This window comes from Patella vulgata, chromosome 4 (genome assembly GCF_932274485.2).
Source record: "Patella vulgata chromosome 4, xgPatVulg1.2, whole genome shotgun sequence".
Classification (NCBI taxonomy): Eukaryota; Metazoa; Mollusca; class Gastropoda; family Patellidae; genus Patella; species Patella vulgata.
The window spans coordinates 60,929,956-60,954,953 of NC_065882.2; the positions used below are offsets into that span (position 1 = coordinate 60,929,956).

The 24,998-nt window shown below is 36.9% G+C and overlaps 1 protein-coding gene across 1 annotated transcript; it reads right to left on the minus strand.

Annotated features, from left to right (window-relative positions):
* Positions 1 to 6,406: 6,406 nt before the first annotated feature.
* On the minus strand, positions 6,407 to 18,458 carry LOC126818379 (multiple epidermal growth factor-like domains protein 10). Its single transcript, XM_050545772.2, has 12 exons — positions 17,998 to 18,458; positions 17,080 to 17,214; positions 15,961 to 16,134; positions 11,202 to 11,402; positions 10,714 to 10,854; positions 9,975 to 10,109; positions 9,482 to 9,619; positions 9,116 to 9,250; positions 8,290 to 8,427; positions 7,837 to 7,974; positions 7,417 to 7,554; positions 6,407 to 6,636 (listed from the first exon to the last, which is right to left on the minus strand). Exons 1-12 carry the CDS (start codon positions 18,062 to 18,064, stop codon positions 6,440 to 6,442), a joined length of 1,737 nt encoding a protein of 578 aa, XP_050401729.1. The 5' UTR covers positions 18,065 to 18,458; the 3' UTR covers positions 6,407 to 6,439.
* Positions 18,459 to 24,998: the final 6,540 nt, after the last annotated feature.

Below are 24,998 nucleotides of genomic sequence, written 5' to 3' on the forward strand. Positions count from 1 at the left end.
CTATTTTTCAAAATTTTCTGAGGGAGGACTGATCCCTACTTTGACGTACGCTCGTGAGTGGGCTTCGTCGTGATTCGCAAGTCCGTTCGTTTGACACTTTACCTCATCGATCAGTGCCTAAAATACTGCCAGGCTGCATTTCCGGCAACCTGTTTTTCAAAATTTTCTGGGGCCCCCTACCCCTAGTTGAAGCTCGTGCCTTTGCTCCCTTAACCTTGGACTTTGCCCCAGCTTTGCCCCTCCAATCCCCGACGGCTGGCACCGCCACTGTAAATGGCAAGGGTTTTTTTTGTTTGGGGGGGGGGGGTATTTGTTAGTCAATTTTCCCCGTTCTTTGCACTGTAGAGGAAAGCCCATGACAATTAGACATTGCGATATGTCTCTGTAAATCACGGTATTATGTTAAATGGCATATGGCCTATATCTTTTAGAACCTTGAAATAGACAAAATGGTTTTAAAAGCACATATTAATGTAATATGAATGTATGTAAAGTGGTTTATATTCAATTTTTGAAAAATATATTGTAAATCCAGTCAGTTATGTTCGGTGAAATACGTGAACATTTCAAATTGAACGGCAGTTATTTACGCCTGCTTAGTGCATTGGTACACGACTCATGTACTGATTATAAAATGTTAATGGTGTCTTAAATATTGGATAACAACACCAATATTGATTAAAATTGTACAATATTGTATTCTAATTCGTGTTTTTAATTTCGAATATTATGGAAAACATTGAGTTAGAGTCTTAGCTCCTTTAAACTATAGGAATCCGGGTAGACCTATAAGTAAAGTTGGCATTTTACGTTTTTTTCGTCTGGCTGATCTTTTTTTACTTTAATTTGCAAGGTTTCATTTTTTAATATCTTATTACCGTTTATTTTCTCTTTATAGCCCTTTTCTCTTGGGCTTGTATTATTAGATTGTAAGTTAATCAGATGTCATTTAACTGGTCACAGTGGGGTGTGAAGGACAATTTGTTTGTGGACCCGCTACAGGTCATAATTTTTATCTGATTTTGACGAGATCTTGGTTCCATTCGATATTGGCATGTATGGGACATAACTTCTTGGATTATGACCCCTGATTGTAAGAAAAATCACGATTTTAGCCTATGGGCACTCTAGAGGTCACAATTTTCATCTGATTTTGATGAAACTTGAAATGCATGTTTATAACCCGCAGATCTTGGTTTCTCTCGATATTCCTGAATTATGACCCCTGACTATACGAAAAATCCCGTTTTTAGCTTGTGGTCCCTCTAGAGGTCACAATTATTTCCCGATTTACAAAGCCGTTCGTATATATCACCGTTACACAGTAATGTCGGTCGAGTTCGAATTTCGTGAAAATCGGACCGAAACTGCCGACAAAATGGCCTCCCCTCGTATGTAAAAAGTGTAAAAAATATGGTATATATATCAAGGCTGTGGGCCCTCTGGAGGTCACACTTTTGATCCGATTCGGGGTTATCAACGGTAAACAAAATGTTTGCGCCGGCCTGGAGACAGAAAGATAGTGCGTTTTAAATAACTGCATGACAACTACTTTTTTTAACAAGATATTTAATATCGTGCTGCTTTTTTGTTGTTTTTTTTTTGTTTTTTGTATTCGTTGCAGTATTTAATTATGAAACCAACATTTAATGGTTAATGGGTTATTATATGGATGTTAGAAAAAATGGGTTGTTTTCACCCCAGGCAACAATTCCCTCACAGCATACTATATGGCGCATACCCGTAGCCCAGTAGGAGCCGAGCAGTAGGACGTTATAACAAACGGGACACTGCAAATTTTAAATCATACTGAATTTGAGGATATAGGTTTAGGATGATAGACGAAAAGAATCCCCACAATATTTATTCCTCTATCTTTGGGGGAATTTCGATTGAGATCTTTTAGCTTTCATCAGTTTCTTGGAGTCATTTCAATTTCATTTTTTGACATTAAACAAATGATCAAATTCATTCCCACTGTTTGTTTTGTGCTATAACTAAGAGAGTATTCCACGATTAAAAATGCTCGGGGGATAATAGGGAGAAAAATCTACAATCGGGGATTACAACTTGACTTCCTCGCTTGCAATTCAGTCCTGTAATTGACCATATTCAGGAGAAAAGATTTTCTCAGGCCACATTTAAAATCCGATTTAGTTCTCATCAGAAATCCTGCAAAAACATATCTCTTGTTGTAGAAAAGTAATGGAAATCTGAATGAAGACGAAAATGTTTAGCGTGAAGTCATCAGTAGTTTGAAATGATTCGCGTGAAGCTGTTTAATGTTGGGAATTAACTAAAGGCTTGCCAACAAAAGTTTAATTTCGGTGCACAATAACTGTTAGCTTTAGTGACCCACACTATAGAATGAGTTTTGAAATATTGAACTCTACCATACTTTCCTTTAAAAAAATCGACAGCTATATATGGATATCTCTTTCAGGGTTTAAGTTACGCCCATCTATTAAAATTCCTTGTAAAGTGAACATTGTTAATTGGGCTTCGGTAACGTGAAATAGTCTGCGGTTGTTGATATAAAAATGACTATTAGATAAAAGCACTTAGCAGTGCTTAAAATATATAATAATGTCATAAAGAATGAAGATAATGAAAAAAAAATACAGTGATTCCATTACGTCAAGTGGAATGGAAGAATTCAACCCCAGCACACCAATGGTGGTCATCTAACAGAGATGACCATATAATTTAATATTAGAAATTTGAACCGTTCATTCATTCCTGGGTCTTTTTTTTTCGGGTTTTCTTTACCTTACGTTGTACCTTTAAAGCAGGACAATAATTACTTTAATACCGCTGATGGTGTGTATTGAACTGTAAAAATGTTGTACCTTTAAAGCAGGACAATAATTACTTTAATACCGCTGATGGTGTGTATTGAACTGTAAAAATGTTTAGAACTGGTAGCCTATGGTGTTATGGTCCAAGTCAGAAATACCGAGTTGTTTAACAGTAAGTACAGAAGGATCACACTACACGCAAACAAAACCCAAAAGACAAACCAATGGACAAGAGAGACAAACATCACAGACATTGTAAGCAATAAACAACAATCGTATATAAATTAAGTGAATGGATCCGGGTATGAGCTGTAACCGTAAGCGTCCCCTGCCTAAGATTGTTTTATACATCATTTATGTGAGTTGCGATCATTTTGGAGAGTTGCGATGTGTGAACAATGTGACGCCGAGAGTACAGATTCTTTTCACACAATATTATGAAAATGTTTCTGAACAGCTGAATTGGTAAAAATCAATATGGACAGGTTTCAGCTAAACCTCAAAATTAGGCTAATGGATCAATTTTTTTCAGATTTTTAAGAAATTACCGCCTAAAAATTGGCACACATGAGAAGATGAGAAGTTATTTCAAATCTTGTTATTGTCTATATTCGTTTACCATATTTAATTAAAAATTATCCAAGCAGAAAGATAGACGAAGTGTCTTGATTTATTTATATCTTAATGTAACGTTAAATGAAATGGTGTTTAAGGTCCCACCTTTCTGCACAAACTGGACTAATGAAATCTGGCATATGTCATGGGGAAAGTTTGCCCGGATAACGACACTACGGCCTACTCGTATTTCAAACCCCGTCAACTGTCAATGCTTCCTTTATGTGCAATCAATGTGTACACTTGTCCTCGGTGTTTCGCCACATCCTCTCGACTAGACACTGTACCTTGTCATACTCTCGTCCAACACCAGGAGCGACCCCGAGACCTCCTGGCTAGAGAGTCTCTTTATGCAACGTAAATTAATTCACGACATTTTGAATTGAAATTTGTTTAAGTCCGGATTTTCGGGTTCGAAGAAATATCCAGGTATTATATTATAGCTCACCAACGTTTCGGTGTTTATACCCGAGTTGTCATCATCAAGTTTACCCATTTCATATCCCGCAATAATTATCTTCAAAACAGATTAAATAGTGACTTCCTATTGTACCTTATCTAAATGTTCTTGGAATTGATACTTCTTTTAAAAATTGATATATTTTTTTTAAATCTGGATTTTCGGGCTCGAAGAAAATATTCCAAAAGTTCCCCAACGTTTCGATGTTTTCCCGACTGTCCACCCATTTCATACTTATCCACCGAAAATGTTATTTTTGTAAGCTATCCTGGCTTTAAGGCCGTTTCTTTGGTGATAAAATCCGGCTGCTAACTATAAACAAGTTCAGCGATATACTAGTTACCATTCCTTTCAGCGCGTGATGACCATTCGACCATCATCAGGTGCTTAAAGAAGAAACAATCGTTATTCTTCTATTCTATTTTACATTAGAACCATTCCTGGCATTAGTCGCTAGCCACAAAGCTTGTAATTAAGACTGATCATTATAATTGATCGTATCATTACCATTCTCCACCAATATAATAGTTTTTCCGCCCTGGTAGGTATAGGGGTCAAGTAGGGGTTAAATTAATCGATAAATGTCAATCGTAACTGATCAGACCAATCGCTGTTCACCTCCATCGAGTTTACTTTTTTGTCACCTGCATCGACCCGCGTCTATACAGGCGAGGAAACAAATGAAATATATTGTATAAATATAATAATAAATATCGATTTATCGATAATCGATACAACGTTTAATATACATCACAATTTCTAACATAACTTTTAAACATTTTAGCGTATAAAATAAACAACCGGTTCGATATGTGTTAAAGGGAATTTTCATCGAGATAATCAAATTGAAAGCAGGGCCGTAACTAGCTCTGAGCAACGAGGGGGTAGGGAAGTGTTCTCTCCACATTGACTTCGTGTCTGGACCAAAAACTCAGTCACCAGAATTTGCCTTGCAAAAACGGGAAATAAGGTACTACTATAAATAGACGAACTACGTCCTTGTGACATTGATTATCTGTATGTATTTTGTATATGCGGGCATAAAAACTGACAATAAAACCGGAAAACAGACAAAAATATAAAATACCTATTAAGACAAGAAAAGGCTACAAAATAAACCGGAAGTTTTAAAATAAACTTGGACAATCGTGTAAAATATGCAGATAAATATATTTTTACGAGAAGAAACTTGATGGATGGTTTGCTTTTTTTTTTTATCTAAGGAGCGCTTTCAGAATCTGCCCATACCTATCATTTTGTTTTAGCACGAGCTATAGGTAAAATCCAACCTCGTTGGTTTACTCCGGGTCCCCCTGTTTCCTTCTACTACTAAAGACCCCTACACGCAAGCGAGAAAGACTCGCAATAGGCAGATTTAGCTCTTGCATAATGTATGTTTAATAAAAACATCGTAGTGCACGGCCTTTTTTCTATTTTTCTTGTTTTCTCTTATCTTATCTAGTAACAATTAATTATTTTATTTTGAATTGTCAGATATCCTCCAACAGTCTCATATAACAACTTTTGGTCTTCGACGGAATTATTGGTGAGCAGAAATTCGCCTATGATGAATCTGTTATTACTCGTCACTTCAGTTGGTTATATAGAAGGATAACTTGTGTTTTCCTTTTGCGTTCGTCACTTCCCTTTCTTGAAAGCTTCATAACGCATCTATCGTAGCAATAATCTCCGTGTTAAAATATGTGATAATGACTGACACCAATATTGTCCTTTAACCTTAAACCCGAATCTTTGCGGGAATGATTACTAAAGGGAGGCAACTCTCTATTTACTAGGTCTTAAACTTGAGATCCTATCATGGAGTAAAGGTCGAGAATTACATCAAGTATAGATCCGTATAGGGTAGCGACAGACGCTATACATATTTCTGACACTGTAGCCAACGAGAATCTCTCAGAAAGGTTAAACAAAAACATTTTCGAAACACCTAGTTGAAACGCACAATTCTGCTCCAAACAAGTGTAGATGTATAAAGTGTGCAGCATTCGCAATAAGGTCAGTGATCATTCGCATTTCACGATGTAACTCGAACCATGTATTAAATTGTATATCTTCTAACTTAAATAACTATTCGTTCTTTAATATTTTTCAACTGATAATCAAGTGAAATCCTTCACTGTCTTGTATAATAAGAAGGTCCACACATTTAAAACTTGAGTGACGGATAGAAGTAACCATTAATAATCATGGCGTGGGAGATAATCATAATATACTATCGTCTAGTAACAGACACATCGTGTTGGTAAGAATGAATTCACACCCAAAATACAGTTTCTGATTTTATACCCTTTCTCATATGAACCGATGCGAGGTATGAAGCCATTATCGTTTCATTTTTCGCACGAGAAAGGGGCGCAAAATGGAAGGACTAAATCGCCATTTAGAAGGCGTGAGGTAATGGCGACGAAACACCGTCTGACTTAACCAATAATTCTGCAATTGCGCGAAAATTTAATTACTTACAGCTGTATACAGAAAGGTTCTACAAAGTATGCACTAAAATCAGTTTAATAAATCTATATTTTATTGTTATTAATAAATTTATTTACAAAGCTTCGGCATTTAATAAAAGTTTTCTTTTGGCTCTATGGTCGTAATCCTCGAATGCATATTCTCGTCGCCACTTGATGACAATACAAGACATTAATAATGCCAGGAACAGGATAACGCCAATTCCAATTATAGCCCCTAAGGTTGATAACAAGGAATTAGAAACGTCACCTTTCAAACTTGATGCAGAAACTGAAATTATAACATAAATGTAGTTTACTAACGTTCAGAGCACACTAATAATAAATTTAGGGGATTCACAAATAATCGGCAGCGCACTGCAGCTGTAGGGCACAACTTATCTCCAGGCGGCTATTTTTATACTAGGGAAACTACACAGTTTTGGATTTAAACACATATTCTAACTAATTTATCAAAAGTTTGCTTCAAATCCCGCTCAAAACATCTTGATCTCAAGAAAATTAGTCCATGTCACAAGAATCTATTTTAACTTTAATCACAAGGAACTATGCCAAGCCGTAAAAATCATTTTAAGTATCATTGTTTGTCGCGTGACTTGATTTACGGAGGGTCCATTTTTAGGTCATATTTGTCGTTACTCGCTGTCCATTTAACATATGGAAGTAAATTCTTTGATTAGACTCCGTCAACTGAGTCTGTTGTACGTTTAAGTCTCACTATCACAACCGCTAGACATTGGACAACACATAAGCCACGGGCCGGTTTAATAACATTATGTTTTATCTTAAGGGGTTCTGCTTTTGCTTTATAACCTGTTTGTGTGTATAAATAAACATGTTTATAATGTTATCTGAATTTACTTCCACAGAGCTTCTAGCCGTCTTGGTTTATACCCCATGTTAGCGGTAACAGTGATTACAATAAGGAAAGCGCAATTTCCTAACGTCCTAATTGGTCATTATTTGAATAAAACCAAGTGCACGACCGTTATGATGCTTCCATCAAGCCACGTGATCTGTTACATGGATAGAGAATAAAAAAGAATCTTACTGTCTTGGCATAAATCACCATGGAAACCTTCTGCACACCCTTTGTCACACAACCCAGTCTTATGATCACAAGTCTCACGCTCGTTACAAACACCACACGTCATATTACATTCAGCACCAAATGTTCCATACGGACATTCTGCAAATAGAAAATTGTTTTGTAGAACATGAATCGTTAATTTGAAAAAGAGTTGCTGTTTTACTGGTTTATCTTTGATATGTAATCTATGTAATTGATTGAAACTACCATTTCTAGCCTTCTATTCGTAACTTTCGTCCTGATGAACTGAACTACCTCTAGTCCAGGGATAACATCTATTTGTCACTACTTCCATTGGTTTGAATATGTAAAGTGTTAGTATTATAAAGGAGAAAAGCATTATAAGTTATCGAATCAAAATATTTGCGTTGGATTTCTTACTCTCAATACAAAGTACTCCCGTCCATCCAGGTACACAATCTTCAGGACATGTTCCTGTTCTTGGATCACAACTCTCACCATCAGAACAATGTCCACAAGAATAACCGCAATTAGAACCATATAGACCAGCTGGACACTCTGCATTGAAACAGATAATTTTTCAGGTATCTTAGTCTATATCAACTATATTAAATCAGTACTCACTTACTAACGTTAGAAAATTTATAGAAAATCGACTTTGGAATCGGGCGCCGTAGTTGGGGACAAAATACAAAACTTAATAAACGAATTTGAAAACATTTGACTTATTTACAGTGTATAAAAATATATGATTACTTTCTTTTCGTTTGTTGAAAAAAATAATTTTTATCTTACCATTTGACTTATTTACAGTGTATTAAAATATATGATTACTTTCTTTTCGTTTGTTGAAAAAAATAATTTTTATCTTACCATGTAAACAGTTGGCACCATAGTAACCTGGTTCGCAACCCTTTTCATCACACATACCAGAAGCTCGGTCACAAGGAGACGTCTCACACCGACCACACGATTCTAGACAATTCTTCCCATAACTTCCCTTCAAACATGCTGTACAACAAATACATTACATAAAAATGTTCAACTCCAAGTCCCGATAAATAATATTTTGTGGAGTGATAGAAGACACCCATTTTGCTTTGTCAAAAATGCAATACATTTTAAGGACGGGTCATGCTGCAATTCCAAAATTATATATCGTAATTATTACAGCCAGGGACAGGTGATCCATGGTCTCTAGTCCTGGAGGGACCTCAGGAACAACTTAAATAATGCAGGTCTGCTGTAGCGGCCGGGCATAGTATACGTCTTAGGTGGATGCTTGGGTAATTTCCCAGGTAGAATCAGGCCTTAATTAAATTCCTGGTGAATTGGACGAGTGCAGGGTTGACAAAGCCCCCATAAAAATTGAAAGTTCGGGATTCAAAAATGTAGGTTCGCCACTGTCTATCCCTATCTGGCTTGATGTCTGGTAGCTCTGTCGAAATAAATATTACCTCCAACGGGTCACAGAGACAAGAATGAGAAGATACCTTGAAAGCATTTAGTATTGCATGACGCGACCGAACAAGCAACCAATGGAACAGGGTGACTTACATTGTATTGACAAGCTGTACAATGGCATTGAGTCACTGCCCATCGTTTGCTTATGCCAGACTTCGTTTAATCCAAGGACGCCCTAAAGCTTTGATATCAAAGACGGTGAAAATGTGAAATGCAAAGAAGAACCTTGACAAACCTTGATTACAGAAAGCACCTTCCCACCCAGGTTTACATCCAGAAGTACAAATTCCTGATAATCTGTTGCAGGAACCATGCTCACAGTTAGAACAATTAAATTTACAATCTTCACCATAACTACCAATATTACAAACTGAAAATAGAAAAATCATTTGTCTGGTATCAAAATTTAATACATTTGTTCAGATAGCTCTTGGTGGGTCTAAAGAAAATCAACTGCAAGAAGCAAAAGCGAGGAATACAATTGAAATCAAGACTGAAATAGTATAACGGAAGTTCAGCAGTATTACTCCAAACCTAAGTGATATCAGAGTTCAATAAATAGAAATGCAATACTGCCCATAATGAAATAAACTAAACTTACCATGGTCACATGTTCTACCAAACCACCCAGCACTGCAACCATTTGGGCAAGTTCCAGTTACGTGATCGCATGTAGCATCATCTTTACAATGTCCACATGTAGCTCTACACAGGAATCCATAGGAAGCCGTCGGGCATTCTGTAATAGCAATAACATATCATTATAACTGTAACCGGTCTGTGTATGTTTCTGGGTTTCTAGTTAGTTGTTGTGTGTTGTGGTCATTTTGCACTCATTACCATTATGTTTTTACGTCATCAGCTGACGTTTGCTTTTACTTCATTATTGAATTTCCGTTAATGCGTTTTTCTGTAGTTTTCTACAGTTACTGCGGAATACAAGATATATCTATCCCTGATATGGCTTGCGTTGTTTCGGATAACTATCGCCATGACTCCACTAGCCCTACTATACCAAATGACGTAAAGTAGCTTAATAATAAAGAGTAAAAATCTCAAATCTGAAACATCTCCATATCTTGATCAATGTTTACCTTCGTCACATTTGACTCCATTCCACCCTGGTTCACAACCAGATGGGCATGCCCCTGTTACTTTGTCACATGCTCTTCTTTCATAACAATGTCCACAAGAATGTACACAGTTACTTCCATACGACATGACACATGCTACAAAATCAACAACGACAACAGTAATATAACTAAACCTTTGTATGGGGTAGAATTGGTTAGATTCAGGGTTCACCGAAGTTTCGACAACAGAGGGTAAATAGCTGCTAATAGGAACAAATTGGCAAGGGTTAGGGTTATAAATCTATGGGACTAAAACGTCGGTAGAGGAAACGTCGTACATTCAGGATAGGTATCATCAAATATTTTAGTTCGGATTTTATATCTAGGCCTATATGTGTTTTGATATTTGAATAAGCAACGGGCATTCCTTGTTTTAATTTAACGTATCGGTTACATTTTCCGACTGGTGCCTACTGTTGTGCCCATGAATTTGTCTGTGCTAAGGACCAGTATACGCTATTCAATGTGATCTGAAAGACATTTTACCCGGGTAAGGGCGTTTCCGACCACTCTTCACATCGAATTTACGTGCACCCCAACGGGTAAGTAGGACCTCGGTGCCATCCAAACGACCAGACGGCGTTCCTTCCCAGGCCGTTAGCAAAAACCACGAAGATCTGTCTCGGCAAACACCGATGACGAACTGACAAAGCTGCTTATATGTGCATTTGGGTTAACCCGATGATTAAATAAAGCTTACCTTGTTTGCAACCTGGACCTGTTAGACCGGCTACACAACCCGACTTACAAGTACCGTATAGAGAATGGCAAATTTCATTTTCATCATAACAAGAACACCTTCCATGGCAGTTAGTGTCGCCATATGTATAATTAGAGCAAGCTGGAACACATTAAAAGTATTTTGAGAACATATGAACATGGTCCTAATTCACACCCGATGCGGTGATTTAAAAAAAAACATATTGAATACGTGAAGATAAACCAGCCATGTGTACCTGGTGGAATACAGACCTACAATCAATCACTAGCCACTGTACTAGAAAGGGTATTAAAAAGAACTATTATGATAAAATCACGATTTCTAAAGTAGAAATTTCATATTGAATTTGCGTGGGAAAATATTCTTCTTGATCAGTATCGGAATTTCAGTACAGACAGTTTTAACATAACCAAAAATAAACATGAGGTTGGCAAACGCATGAAGATAAGTACAATGTGTATACATACCGTATATTTGAAATTCGCAAACATCTACTGGACGGCCATAGCTAAATATAGACACATATCGACCATACTCCGGATGATCACAAGTAAAATCCGCCCAGGAAGATTCTGTTTTTAGCGTTGTACAGGGTATACCCCAAAATAGGTCGTCATGGTTGTAATCTGTTACGTGAATTTTCCAGTTTTGAATGGAGATACCGGGGCCTGAAAGTACACATGATCCACACTTTTATAGTCATGAGGTTTTTTTTAACAACTTGTCGAATTTTCTTCCCGATTTTAAGCGGACCTTTATGGCACCACTATGGTGGCCCATGGTCGCAATAGCGTTTTTGGGGTTATTTTTTGTATTTCATTTAAAATCATAAAAAATAAAAGTAAAAAAAAAGAAACATTTTTTTTTCTTTTGTTTTACAAAATAAAAAAAAATATTTTTAAAATTTAAGAAAAAAAAAAATCGTTTTAAATTAAAAAGAAAAAAAAATCTTTTTAAATTAAAAAGAAAAAAATATCTTTTTAAATTAAAAAGAAAAAAAAATCTTTTTAAAATTTAAGACAAAAAAAAATCTTTTTAAAAGAAAAAAAACTCTATATAAAATATTTAAGATTTAAAAAATCTATAAAAAAAAATAACATTTTTATTAAAAAAAAAAAAAAATAAGTGAAATAGAAAAAATCAAAAAAAGAATTCTGCACGTGGCCCATCGTCGTAATAGTGTCTTGATTATCCAGACTCAGTATAAAATCAGCCTACGACAGCTATCATTCGACTTGAGTGACCAGAAATACGAGTTTGTAGTTATCTCCCCTTCCGAAAGGAAAAAGGTAAACAGACATCAACACGTGAAACACAATTTTTCCACCCATGACGTCTATGGACTTGGATATATGTATTTATACATATGCAAGTCAATAGAAATGTATAATTAATAGACTATAGAAGCCTAGCGTCATTTAGACTAGTTTATCCAGTCTAACTAGAACTAGGCCTACATACATAATGACGTTTGAAGTCATTGACTTTAATGACACCATTCGGCCTACTACTACTAGTGCGCAAGGCCTATTCTCCCCTCAAAAGGCTTATGTAATGTTTTTAAAACACTTGGTCTCCCTGAGGTCGAATTTCAAAAGTAGTTAACAACTTTGAAACTAATCCTCGAAGTATAGGCCTACTACTACTAAGTAGCCGGGGGGGGGGGGGGCGAATGGTTAGCACGTGCGCGCTGTATCATAAAGCCTGTCATATCATAAAGCCCGTCATTGAGTCAACTGGCGTGATTTCGAATCCCCGGTTGTACGTGACAAGGAGTAGGGTGACCTGTCAAACATCGTGGGTCTGTCGTTCAGATTATCCTGTGTGGGATCTATGAAGAACGTATGGTATAGACTCGAGCGACAAGAAACCAGTCTATAGTTACCTCACATCAAGGCACAAGTAATTTTAACTAAAATCTATTAAAATTAAATTTTAAGTTACAATCGATCTTCGTGAAACGCATAAATTTAAAATTTCACTTTGATTTTAAAATCTATGTTAGTGATTTTAGCTTCAGTTTTTGTGAAACCCCTGCTCTCCCTGAGGTCATCGCTAGTCCCCCGCTACGACCACAGGAACGGGTAAGAGGTGCGAAAGTGCGATGGCGGACAACATCAATTTCAAAGACAAAATAGAGCATGATAGCCTACGTGGACTTCGTCTGGGGCCTGTTTTACTAAGATAAAATTCAGATTTTAGTATTTGATTGGATAATAGATAATATTAGATTTATTTTAGTGCTTAGCTAATCAAAATTGAAGTATCTACAATTATGTTGACGTGAGATAACTACAGACTCGTTTCTTGTCGTTCGAGTTTATACGTTCTTCATAGATCCCACACATAATAATCGAGATACTACTGCAACAATGGGCCACAAAATGTTTCTGGTCGCTCTAGTCTAATGATAGCTGTATACTGGGTCTGGATACTCAAGACACTATTGCGACGATGGGCCACGTCGGGAATTATTTTTTATCTTTTCTTTTTCAATTTTTTTTTTTTCATTTAATTTTTTTTTTACTATTCAAAAAAAGTAGGGAATATTTGATTTTTAAGTGTTATTAAAGTCACCTAATGAAACTGACGAAGAAACAAATGACAAAATGAAATGAAGTTCACATTCATCGATTTATTCCAAATGATCGTTAGACTAAGTAAGGCACAGACTGACCATTATAAGGGTAAAATGATACCCGGGGTCAAACAGCAAAGTTACCACAGCATCACAACCAAGTCAGTAACGGGTAAATCCTCCTCTGTTTGCCAAACAAGCATTGATCCGACGTGGCATACTCCTAATGAGACGTCTAAGGTCATTTTGGTCCAGATTGTCCCATTCCTGTTGCAACGCAGCAGCAAGTTCTTGGACATTGGCAGGACGTTGTTGACGTTGACGTAACCTCTGTCCAAGCATGTCCCAGACATGCTCGATGGGGGAGAGGTCGGGACTCAGTGCTGGCCAAGGTAATGTGGTGATGTTCTGTTGTTGGAGGTAACCTGTAACGATCCTGGCCCTGTGACATCTTGCGTTGACATCCTGGAAGATGAAACGGCGGCCATGACGTCGTGCGAACGGCACAACATGGACTGCCAAGATATTGCCCCGGTAGTACTGGTCTGTAACACGCCCTGCAACAACATGTAAAGCCGTTCTTCCAGCAACAGTGATGCCTCCCCACACCATAACAGAACCACCCCCAAATCGATCATGTCTGATGACGTTAACGTCTTGGAAGCGCTCGTTTCGACGACGCCACACCCTCCTACGTCTGTCCAAAAAATCAACAGTGAACCTTGACTCATCTGAAAACATCACATTGCTCCAGCGTCGATTATCCCAGTGGACCATAGCCTGCTTATGACAGACTGAGAAACATTCATCGTCCGCGCCACAACCGCCTGTGTTGTGCCGATCTGTAGCATGCCAAGGGCACGTAACCTTTCATTTTGGGTAAGCCGACGCATATCAAAATTTGTTTTCTGGTCACTAAAACAATTAAACTGATGTTTCCACCCTGGAATTCAATGCCACAATGACTGTAACATTCAAAGTCAGAGTCGTGCAAATCTTGGGTTGGACCCCCATGATGATCCCAAGCATCACCTGCATTCCATGCGGTAGCTATTGGTGCGTTTGGGCGTCACATGTAACTGGAAATGTTTCTTCTGTTAGGTTCTATAGTGACTTTTTTCGTAGTCATTTGCATATTTTAGTATTATGCCCCTAAAATCAAATATCCCCTACTTTTTTTGAATAGTATATTATTTATTTTTTATTTTTTTTAAAATATATTTTATTATTTTTTTATATATATATATATATAGATTTTTTTTTTTTTCATTTTAAAAAGATTTTTTTTTTTTTTAAATTTTAAAAGATTATTTTTTTTTATTTTGTAAAAAAAAAAATGTTTCTTTTTTTTTTTGTACTAATATTTTTATTATTTCAAATGAAATACCAAAAAAACCCCAAAAAAACGCTATTGCGACCATGGGCCACCATACACCACTCCTACTCTATTACCATACATGGACTGGTTACGAGAAGCAATATCGCTAAATGCCTGCCGCGCGAGAAAACACGAGAGAAGCCAATAGCGATATTACTCAATGTCTTCGCTAATTAGCTATACATAGTCACCCGTTTTCATCGTTCCGTTTTGTGTCCCGAATTTACCAAAAACTGCTAAAATAAACTTTTGTTTGACAAGATAAGTCATTAACTATAATTTCCGTTGCATATATGTATACATTTTATTTTAAACAACTTTGTAATTACCATCTTCAAAGTACACGTATCTACGAAACAAAGACGTCGCCATTGTTTGTTGTTATATGAACAATCGAAAACAATGTTCAACAATCATGAATAAACCTGTAATTGATTTGACCCAAATTTCCCCACAGTTTTGCCCAGTTTCTTTAGATAGAAAATGTGAGAAATTTTGTTTAAAATAAGTTTAATTTTATTGGCATATTATTCAATAAAATATAAACATCCGACGGCTCGCAGATTTATTTATAGGTGCTGTAAGCCATTATACTCATAATGGAGCAGTACGCATGCCAGGTAACTACAGACGCCGCGAAGGGACATAACTCGTTAACAACTTTCGTTTGGTCGTCATTGACACGTCTCAAATTACATGACGTGTAATTTCAGCGCGGCACACATCTCTGGTTAGGTTTTTAAGCCGTTGCCAGTCCATGTATTATAAGGTCCATGCTATTACTGAGTGGACTGGATGTGTTGGTCTCAGTAGACCAATGACTTATCTATGGATGAATGCAGCACATCAGTGGCTGATTCTTAGATACTGACCTACCAAACTATTGATGGGTAATTAGAATCAGGCCCGCTAACACCGTGTTTGATTATAAGACGTAGTATCACAGCGATTGATACTCTAATTTAGTGCCACTCACCAAATGGTTACACTTAGATGCCGCCCCACCAATCAGATACAGTTACAACCGCCCACGGGTTAATCTTTAGATGTAATCCCAACAGCATAGTCGTGAAACTATGGTACAGGGCCGATCGACAGTAATTGCTGTGCTTAGTCCGTGTTGCTGTCCACCTTAATACCAAATTTCCCAACAATGGCTAAACCTTGGATATAATTCCAACAATCCAGTGGTGAAGCCTTGATCAACTAACATTTCAGCTCTAGATGCAGGCGCAGCGGTTTATGGGATCAATACTATTGTTATATTTACCTGCTATTAATTTCATACTGTATATTCGGTGTGATGATCCTAAATCAACCTTCAGCCAGCCTGTCCTGTTAGGTTTAGGTGAACTGATACATGTTGTTTCATCTTCATCAACTACTTCTGCACCATCATCATCAAGATGCCGTACTTCCACTTGTGATAAATATCCTAAATTCTCTTTAATATAAAATAATTACATACACGTAGTTAATTTTGTCCATACAGTTTTCCCATTGATTTATGACCTTTTAAACAATATCTCCAATCAAAGGAGATACTAAAAGGGAATAGTTTTAACAAAATCATGTAATAGAACTAGGACTTTCCTTTTGGAGCACACTGAAGCAATCTATGTTATCATTACATGAACGATTATCAGGAGTTTCATAATAATTATAAACATATCAGTGCTCTGGTTGGCGCCCGATCATCAATAACCTGCCCAATCTGTCGCAATGTTTGAAATTTTCAACGTTTGTTTGCTGACCGTCATTCAGATTAGATTTCTAGTTTTAATAACTGACTCATATACAATCTTTCAAATTATCGTTGCTCTTGTGGTCTCTTGGTATTATATGAAATTAAAAAGAAATCGTATTTATGTGGGAAGGCTCGTATTCAAGACATATAGTATCAGTGCCTTTATGAGATATAGAAAGAATAAATATTGGGGCTGGCAGAAAAGTTCTAAGCCTCAAATGGATAGATCACTTGGGTTGAAACAAACTTTTGCCACCGACAAGTGAAATGATTGAATGCATCATAGACATAGACATCTCGCATGAGAGGGTTGGGCACATTATCGCCAAGGAGTTAGGAATGACAAAAGTTCCTGCAAGATGGGTGCCAAAGCTCTTGACTGCGGATCAGAAACGTGTCAGATTCCTGACGTCCTGTGACAATCTGCAGCGTTTTGGAGCGCCATGTCAGCTGTGAACGACTTTTTTAGGGTGGCCGAAGAAAATGTCTGACCGGCATCCAGGCATAGTAACATCGTTGGCAAACGTGTGTACACCTCGCAGGGGAATATGTAAAATTGATAGGCTTATAACTATTCAGCCAGCCCTGGTACATTTGTTTTTAGCAATTATGTGCATAGCGTTGAAAAATAATATCACTTACGCCTCTGGCATACCGGACCTGACCAACCAGCAGCACATTGGTTAGGACACGTTCCTTGTATTTCATTACAAGATGCTTTATCTTTGCAATGGCACTCCAAACGACATCCTGTTCCAAAGTTAGAACCCGGACATTCTGTAATAATTAATGATAATTTATTTTATTCTATTTCATATGGATGGTTACAAATGTTGCATGTGAACTCCTTTACGACTCCCGCCCAAACTTAGCTTAGAAGGTGGTTATGTAAGATCCATTCTATTTTGAATTGCTAAGAGAAGAACTCTCAACCCTTTATTGCCCAATAGTTGCTCTTAGATTAAAGATTTTAAATCAAACTTCTGACATCCAAATTATTGAAACATAACCAGGTTAATAAATTAGGGACGTGGCTGTCTATACATTTGATATATCCATCGTTGTACCAATATTTTTCAGTTAATTACACATTTTACATCACAAATTATCATTTTTTTCACCGGTGCATCTATCTAATTGATGAGAAATCACCATCATGTCCATTCTATAAGACTGTTGTGTAAATTGCTATGTTGAAATAAATAAAAGACGCAAATCAGTACATTAAAACATTGCCGCATGAGTACCGCTCGTCTTTATGCTTGGGGTATAGTTTATTCAACAAGTTTGCACTCAAATGGTTATCATTAGCATAATTCCCAACCCAGACAATGTGTTGACGGTAAATCATGTAATTGAGCTTACATTTGGTGGGTTACAGATCTCAATACCTTTGAATGGATCAAGATCTAAAACGAATTTATTTTTCAACCATTGAACAACAATGGTACGTATATATATCCATAATGACAACCACAATGTACTATCACCTATATAAGACGATCTCAGTTTATCTTGTAGTTTTACTACATATTCAAGATATAAAGTACAAAATCTTACCTCTTTGGGAATGAATACTGTGCAAAAATGTTACAACCAAAATAATAAACAGACATTGGTTGATCATAATGTTTTATCTAAATAAGAATTCCTTCACAAATAGTCTTAACCACACAGGAATAATTAATCTTTCTGCTGCAAGCAAACGGTGCAGTCTTAACAAACATTAGCACAGTATTAACAACCACAAGCAATCAATTTCTTTTTCTTCGAAGCCATTTCTAATGGTAATTAATTCCCCATAGACAGTCGGTATGTCTGATAACTACAGAAAATATCCAAATATCAGATAAATAACACCAAATGTTGATATTTTTTTTACGAATATTACATGTAAGTGCACATCTACAAATATCGAAATAAGGAATACAAGAAAATAACCAATCTTTTCACAGTCTAAATATTCGTAAACATAACACGTCCATTATTCAGTTTAGTATAACAAACCACTCCTTACAATATTCAAAATATACATACGCTCACACAACCGATATCCCTATTTGTTCTAAACAATATGGTTACTTCTTTTCAACTCATTCATATATTTAGGCCAAGCCAAGTTAATTGGTAATAATAACGCTACACATTTTACGGTAGATCTTTGGTTTTAAAAAAAAATATCCAATGATGGATTTGGAATTTATGAACCGGTACAGATATAAAAACAATACTAAAAGTGCTCGAGCAGAAGAGACATTGTTGGCTGCTTGCCTATGGCTAAAGAAACTGAGAAGCCAAAAGCTAATAAGCTCGTTCTCTTGTTGACTGACTTTTCGAAGTAATTTTCAATAATTATATCAGCTTCTTCGCCTCGGAGAAAATGTAATAACTAAAAGATTGTCATAGCTTTCAGAGAGTTCTGTCCAGATGTGATTTTTTGCCACTCCATTTACCAATATTGAAATCGATAGCTCCCAGTTTTTTCTCGGTATATTTTCATGTGTCGCTATTCGTAAAAAGTTAAAGTGAAACCACAAGAAGAATATTACCATGTTGTAGGGTTCTTTTTCTCAGTTTTATTTTAGTGCACTAGGATTTAATAAAGCCATATTCAAGACACGACCAACAAACCAATTCAAATGAACAAACTTGGGCTATTATTCTAATTTTAGATTTTGAATTCCAGTCGTGACTCCGAATTATGTGACTTAAGATTTGGTAATAAAATATCTGGATAGGGAAAATCACGTAAAAGGGCTGTATAGAATTAGAAATGAAATGAAATGGAATGGAGTTTAACGACCTACTCTTCTGCACCGATTGGGTTAATGACAATTTTGAAGAGTTCTAAATTTACAAATGCAATTTATTGGTTTCGGCCTTCATTACAGTTCTTGTCATCTTTAATATTATTCTATTCTCTTTCAAGTTAAAAAAAAAAGATATGTACATGTACCTTAATTAAATATTAATATTACAATACGGCATTCACATTTTCTTCCTTTGAATTCGTTGCATTACTGTATAATAATACTTGGAAACTAACGGAAAAGTTCTTTGTTTTTAGCCAGCGATCTTTCAAAAGCATAACAATTATCGATTTTGAAGCATGCGAACAATCGATTTGATATTTGAAGAAGTTTTTATTTGGCATTTGTGAAAAAGATAAATAGCCGCCCGGGGACGTTTAAAATAAGAAGACGCCATTATAACGTAGCGATTGTGTGTGATAATTATACGTAATGGCTTTTAACTAAAACAATCGGTATGAATATGTTATGAAAGGAAGAACATCAATCATGTAATGTTTCTCCAAGGAAATCTTATATTATTCAGTTTAACACATGAGGTTCACACCATAATTTGTCGACCTTATAGGGGACATCACGGACACCTTGCTGCTATCGATGCCCTGGAAAACCCCGTAACTTAAATTTTCCCTTAGGCTCGCTGCGAAATTTCAACACAAAATAGAAGCAAATCTATGCATTTTGAAGACCAAATTATTTATTTCACCTATTATCCCATCTGCCTATTCCAGAGAAAGTTATGATTTAAAAAACATATTAAATCTGTAAAAGCCTGCAAATCAAAAGCAGTCCGTGTAGTTTTCTACATAATGAAATTGAATTTCTGAAAATTAATAAGAAAATATAATTCTGACAAAGTGGACAATAAATCTATTGAATTAAGAACAAATAAAACATGTTTAGTTGTATCGTTGACATTTGAAATAAATAGTATTGAAACAAAAATTTTAGTAGATGCAGGTCAACATGGTTGAATTTTTTTCTCTGTGCTATTTTCAAGGGAGTGGCGACGGGGGGACGAAGTTTTCAAGGAGGAGAACGTGTATCCCCGTCACTACGGGATCACATGTCTGTAATTTATAAATTATTGAAGAACAATGCGTTATCATGGAACATCAATTAAGTTTTGAGTTTCTGAACACATCAACGAGTTATGTTTTTTTTAGACGATATATGCCTATACCCGTTTCGTTGCCAGAGCGATAGAACAACATGTATCAGATCCACATCATGATCAATGGTGGATAAATTAATTATGTTTTTACACAGGCGATTTAATGGACTATATCAAAGCAATCATTCTGCATCACTGCGAAAACTGCTAATATTTTAGTGATTTTCTTACTATGTATGTGAATAATTTATTTAGGATAAAAGCTTTATACCCTAACACCCATAATCTAACCTATAGATTGCCAGCAAAGAATTCTTGTTGTCTAACCTATAGATTGCCAGCAAAGAATTCTTGTTGTCTATATAAGTATCATTTTCACCGAAAACTATATCTATTTTTTTTTTCGTTTTGAAGATGTAAAAACTAAAATACATGCAAACCCGCTACCGTTCAAATATGACTGTTTTGTACAATACTATAGTGTGTTTATAAACAGATCAGTGGACGAGTTTTTGGTGTGATCGTAAAGCCCCGTCCAGTCGATCATAAATTTGTACAAAATATGTAATTTTATGATGCCCTCATTGGAGATTTTAGTCATGCAATTCAATAAGATGCGATAATCCACGCCCTTTCTTACCTGGGGGCTGCCATTTTGTAGAAGTTACATTATAACACCGGAAAACACCGGAAGTATATAGTATAGCCCTATGGGCAGCTGCATTGGAAAAATGAAACACACAGCTAAAAAATGTCAGTGAGCGGTCTCCGGTCCAAGATTGGATATCACTGGGCATTCTGAGTCTCTTTTGGCACCGCCGGGTATCATTCAAATGCAGTCTGTGATTGTTCTCCTGGGATTTATCTCATAAAGATGGGCATTTATTACACAGGCACTTGAAGGGATTAAAATAAAACTTACAACTGTTTGACTATAGTGCCTGTAATTTATTCAAATTTAAGTGTACCTGGAGGTATTCGACGGTGTTTATATACCTTTGGATGGAATCCATGAAGATCATTACTGAATTAATTTCTTGCACAGTATTTGTTTAATACCGCAATCAATAATACTAATATCCATCGTCTTCATATAATTTACATGTTCATCATTGAAAAATACTGATGGGTTCCCAGCTGGAGTCGCGGAGCACTTTTCGTGGGGTCGTGGCTGACAACTCTGAAACTATTGAAAAATGCTATGTTTTCATGAAAAACACAAATCTCTAATATATACACCCCTTGCCACATTGTCAATAATCATTCCCCTCTCGCGCCTACCATTTGTTTTCTGTCTCTCATTACAACATTTTTTATCTGTAAATAATGACGATGTTTCATAGTAAAAGTAAAAGGCGCCTTTGTTCTTCGAAGGGTCGCGATCAGAAGATGGTTTATGGAATGGTGTCGCAACCAACAAATGGTTGAACCATTCAGACCAAATCAATTTTTAAAGTTGGTAAACCACAAGGAATTCAATCAAGAGAGTACAACCCATTGAGAATGTGAAGAAGGTTAGATATTGGTTCGGTAAAAAGGTGAAAAATCTAGATCCAACTGTTAAAGTACTGGTAGATTAAAGACTCCAACGGGCAAATGATTAGTTTCAACGAAAAGGTAAAATTTAATGGTTACAATACGAATATCATGGACATATTATTATATTCTTCATGTACCAATATGGACGGAAATGCTACTTGTATATTCATGGAAGTCTGTCTGAATGGATATGAATAACACCATTGTGACAAGTGGGAAAAGAGATGTATATAGACGGCGTCGATATTGATTCTTTTATGATATTTTGACTGGCGTCAGATCGAAAGTGAAATTTAAAGTTGCACTAATTTTGAAATCGTAATTGGTTGAGACTCGGGCTTACGCCAGATCCACCCCCACCCTTATTCCCCATTGTTTCAGATGTTTTTAGAAACTGCCCTACGAAAGCTGGATACGGATATTTATGAGTTCATGTTACATGAAAATTATAATAAGTATAAAAGGACACATTTCACGTCTTTTCTTTCATACACTACATTATTGGTATTGATCATTGCATTAACGTCATTATTGTTACAGTTAAAAGCTCCATGTAACATGGCACCAAAGTTTTTACACAGAGACTGTAAAAAGTTAATCAGATTGCTGCACATTGAAGATAAAATTCTTATCATTTTTATACCTGGCTTCCCGATGATACTCTGCTCATGAGGTGGATCATCACTGGCGTTGACATATAGTCATGCAATTAAATGAGCTAAACCGCTTTGATATAGGTGAAATTGAAATATTGAATTGGGTTAATGTGGTGTGTTATTTAGATTACGATTAAGAACGTGACCGCGAGAGCACCACGCAGGATGTGATAATGCTGCAGTCAGCATTTCGACCAAATTTGTTTTATCGAGCCTGGGTACTGACCTGATATATATACTATTCAAAAAAAGTAGGGGATATTTGATTTTGGGGGCATAATACTAAAATATGCAAATGACTACGAAAAAAGTCACTATAGAACCTAACAGAAGAAACATTTCCAGTTACATGTGACGCCAAAACGCACCAATAGCTACCGCATGGAATGCAGGTGATGCTTGGGATCATCATGGGGGTCCAACCCAAGATTTGCACGACTCTGACTTTGAATGTTACAGTCATTGTGGCATTGAATTCCAGGGTGGAAACATCAGTTTAATTGTTTTAGTGACCAGAAAACAAATTTTGATATGCGTCGGCTTACCCAAAATGAAAGGTTACGTGCCCTTGGCATGCTACAGATCGGCACAACACAGGCGGTTGTGGCGCGGACGATGAATGTTTCTCAGTCTGTCATAAGCAGGCTATGGTCCAGATACCGTGATACACATTCTGTACAGGACAGACCACGCTCAGGTCGACCAAGGGCGACAACTCAAGCCCAGGATCGATTTATCCGTACCTTGGCCTTGAGAAATCGTGTCATCACAGCAAATCAGATCAGCGCTCGTCTTCAAACAGACACTGGTGTGAGAGTGAGTGGCCAGACGATTCGGAATCGACTGCATAGGGGTCACCTTCGCGCCCGACGTCCTCGCGTGATCCCTTGTTTGAGAGATCATCACATTCAGGCAAGACGTCGTTGGTGTAGGGATCGTCAACACTGGGATAATCGACGCTGGAGCAATGTGATGTTTTCAGATGAGTCAAGGTTCACTGTTGATTTTTTGGACAGACGTAGGAGGGTCTGGCGTCGTCGAAACGACCGCTTCCAAGACGTTAACGTCATCAGACGTCAGATTTGGGGGTGGTTCTGTTATGGTGTGGGGAGGCATCACTGTTGCTAGAAGAACGGCTTTACATGTTGTTGCAGGGCGTGTTACAGGCCAGTACTACCGGGACAACATCTTGGCAGTCCATGTTGTGCCGTTCGCACGACGTCATGGCCGCCGTTTCATCTTCCAGGATGACAACGCAAGATGTCACAGGGCCAGGATCGTTACAGGTTACCTCCAACAACAGAACATCACCACATTACCTTGGCCAGCACTGAGTCCCGACCTCTCCCCCATCGAGCATGTCTGGGACATGCTTGGACAGAGGTTACGTCAACGTCAACAACGTAGTGCCAATGTCCAAGAACTTGCTGCTGCGTTGCAACAGGAATGGGACAATCTGGACCAAAATGACCTTAGACGTCTCATTAGGAGTATGCCACGTCGGATCAATGCTTGTTTGGCAAACAGAGGAGGATTTACCCGTTACTGACTTGGTTGTGATGCTGTGGTAACTTTGCTGTTTGACCCCGGGTATCATTTTACCCTTATAATGATCAGTCTGTGCCTTACTTAGTCTAACGATCATTTGGAATAAATCGATGAATGTGAACTTCATTTCATTTTGTCATTTGTTTCTTCGTCAGTTTCATTAGGTGACTTTAATAACACTTAAAAATCAAATATCCCCTACTTTTTTTGAATAGTATATATAAAAATAATAGACCGATTGGATCTAGAGTTCATCAGGAAGACATAGCTAAAATTCACTTAAAAGTAATTCAGTGTAGAATTATTAACACATATAAGAGAATATTTAATGAATTGAGTGAATAGAAGACATGTGAATTTTCCGGTAGTTCTAACTTTTACAACAGAATGAAAAAATACGTGCGAAATAAAGGAATCCCGATTATTAAGTCGCCGCTGGTCAGATGTGGAAAGTACAACGGCAAAACTACCCACATCCGAAGTGTGATGCATACTCTCTTCTGCAACATATTTTTAATAGCTTTGTGACCGTCTAGTAATGTCTCTGGTTATATTTGTTTCTTTTTCTCTTCTTATGTCTAGGACCCCTTTTCACGTTATGTATTTTCTTCTTACTACCTCAGTAATTAAGACGTTTTATCTACCAGGAATAACACTGCAACAGTTCGTGTCTACATTTTATATCAAGCACTGGATACATAGGTTACACGCTTAGGTTACATTACAATACTTAAGATTAACATGTCTTTCTCTCCACCCCCTAATTCGCAGATCGAGTTTACTGACGGAACACACTATATCATATGGCGCTACTACGACCTAACGGGGCATTCTGACTCCAGATGGTGTCTCTTCAACCTCAGCGGCATCTCCCAAATATTTCTCTAAGAATCT

Excerpts from the sequence above, each read along its gene's own strand:
- LOC126818379 (XM_050545772.2), bottom strand. The coding sequence starts at position 18,064 with ATGATCAACCAATGTCTGTTTATTATTTTGGTTGTAACATTTTTGCAC. Across the intron at positions 11,403-15,960 it reads CAGTATGAAATTAATAGCAG|GCCCCGGTATCTCCATTCAA; the intron begins GTAAATATAACA and ends GTGTACTTTCAG. Across the intron at positions 10,855-11,201 it reads TTGCGAATTTCAAATATACG|CTTGCTCTAATTATACATAT; the intron begins GTATGTATACAC and ends AATGTGTTCCAG.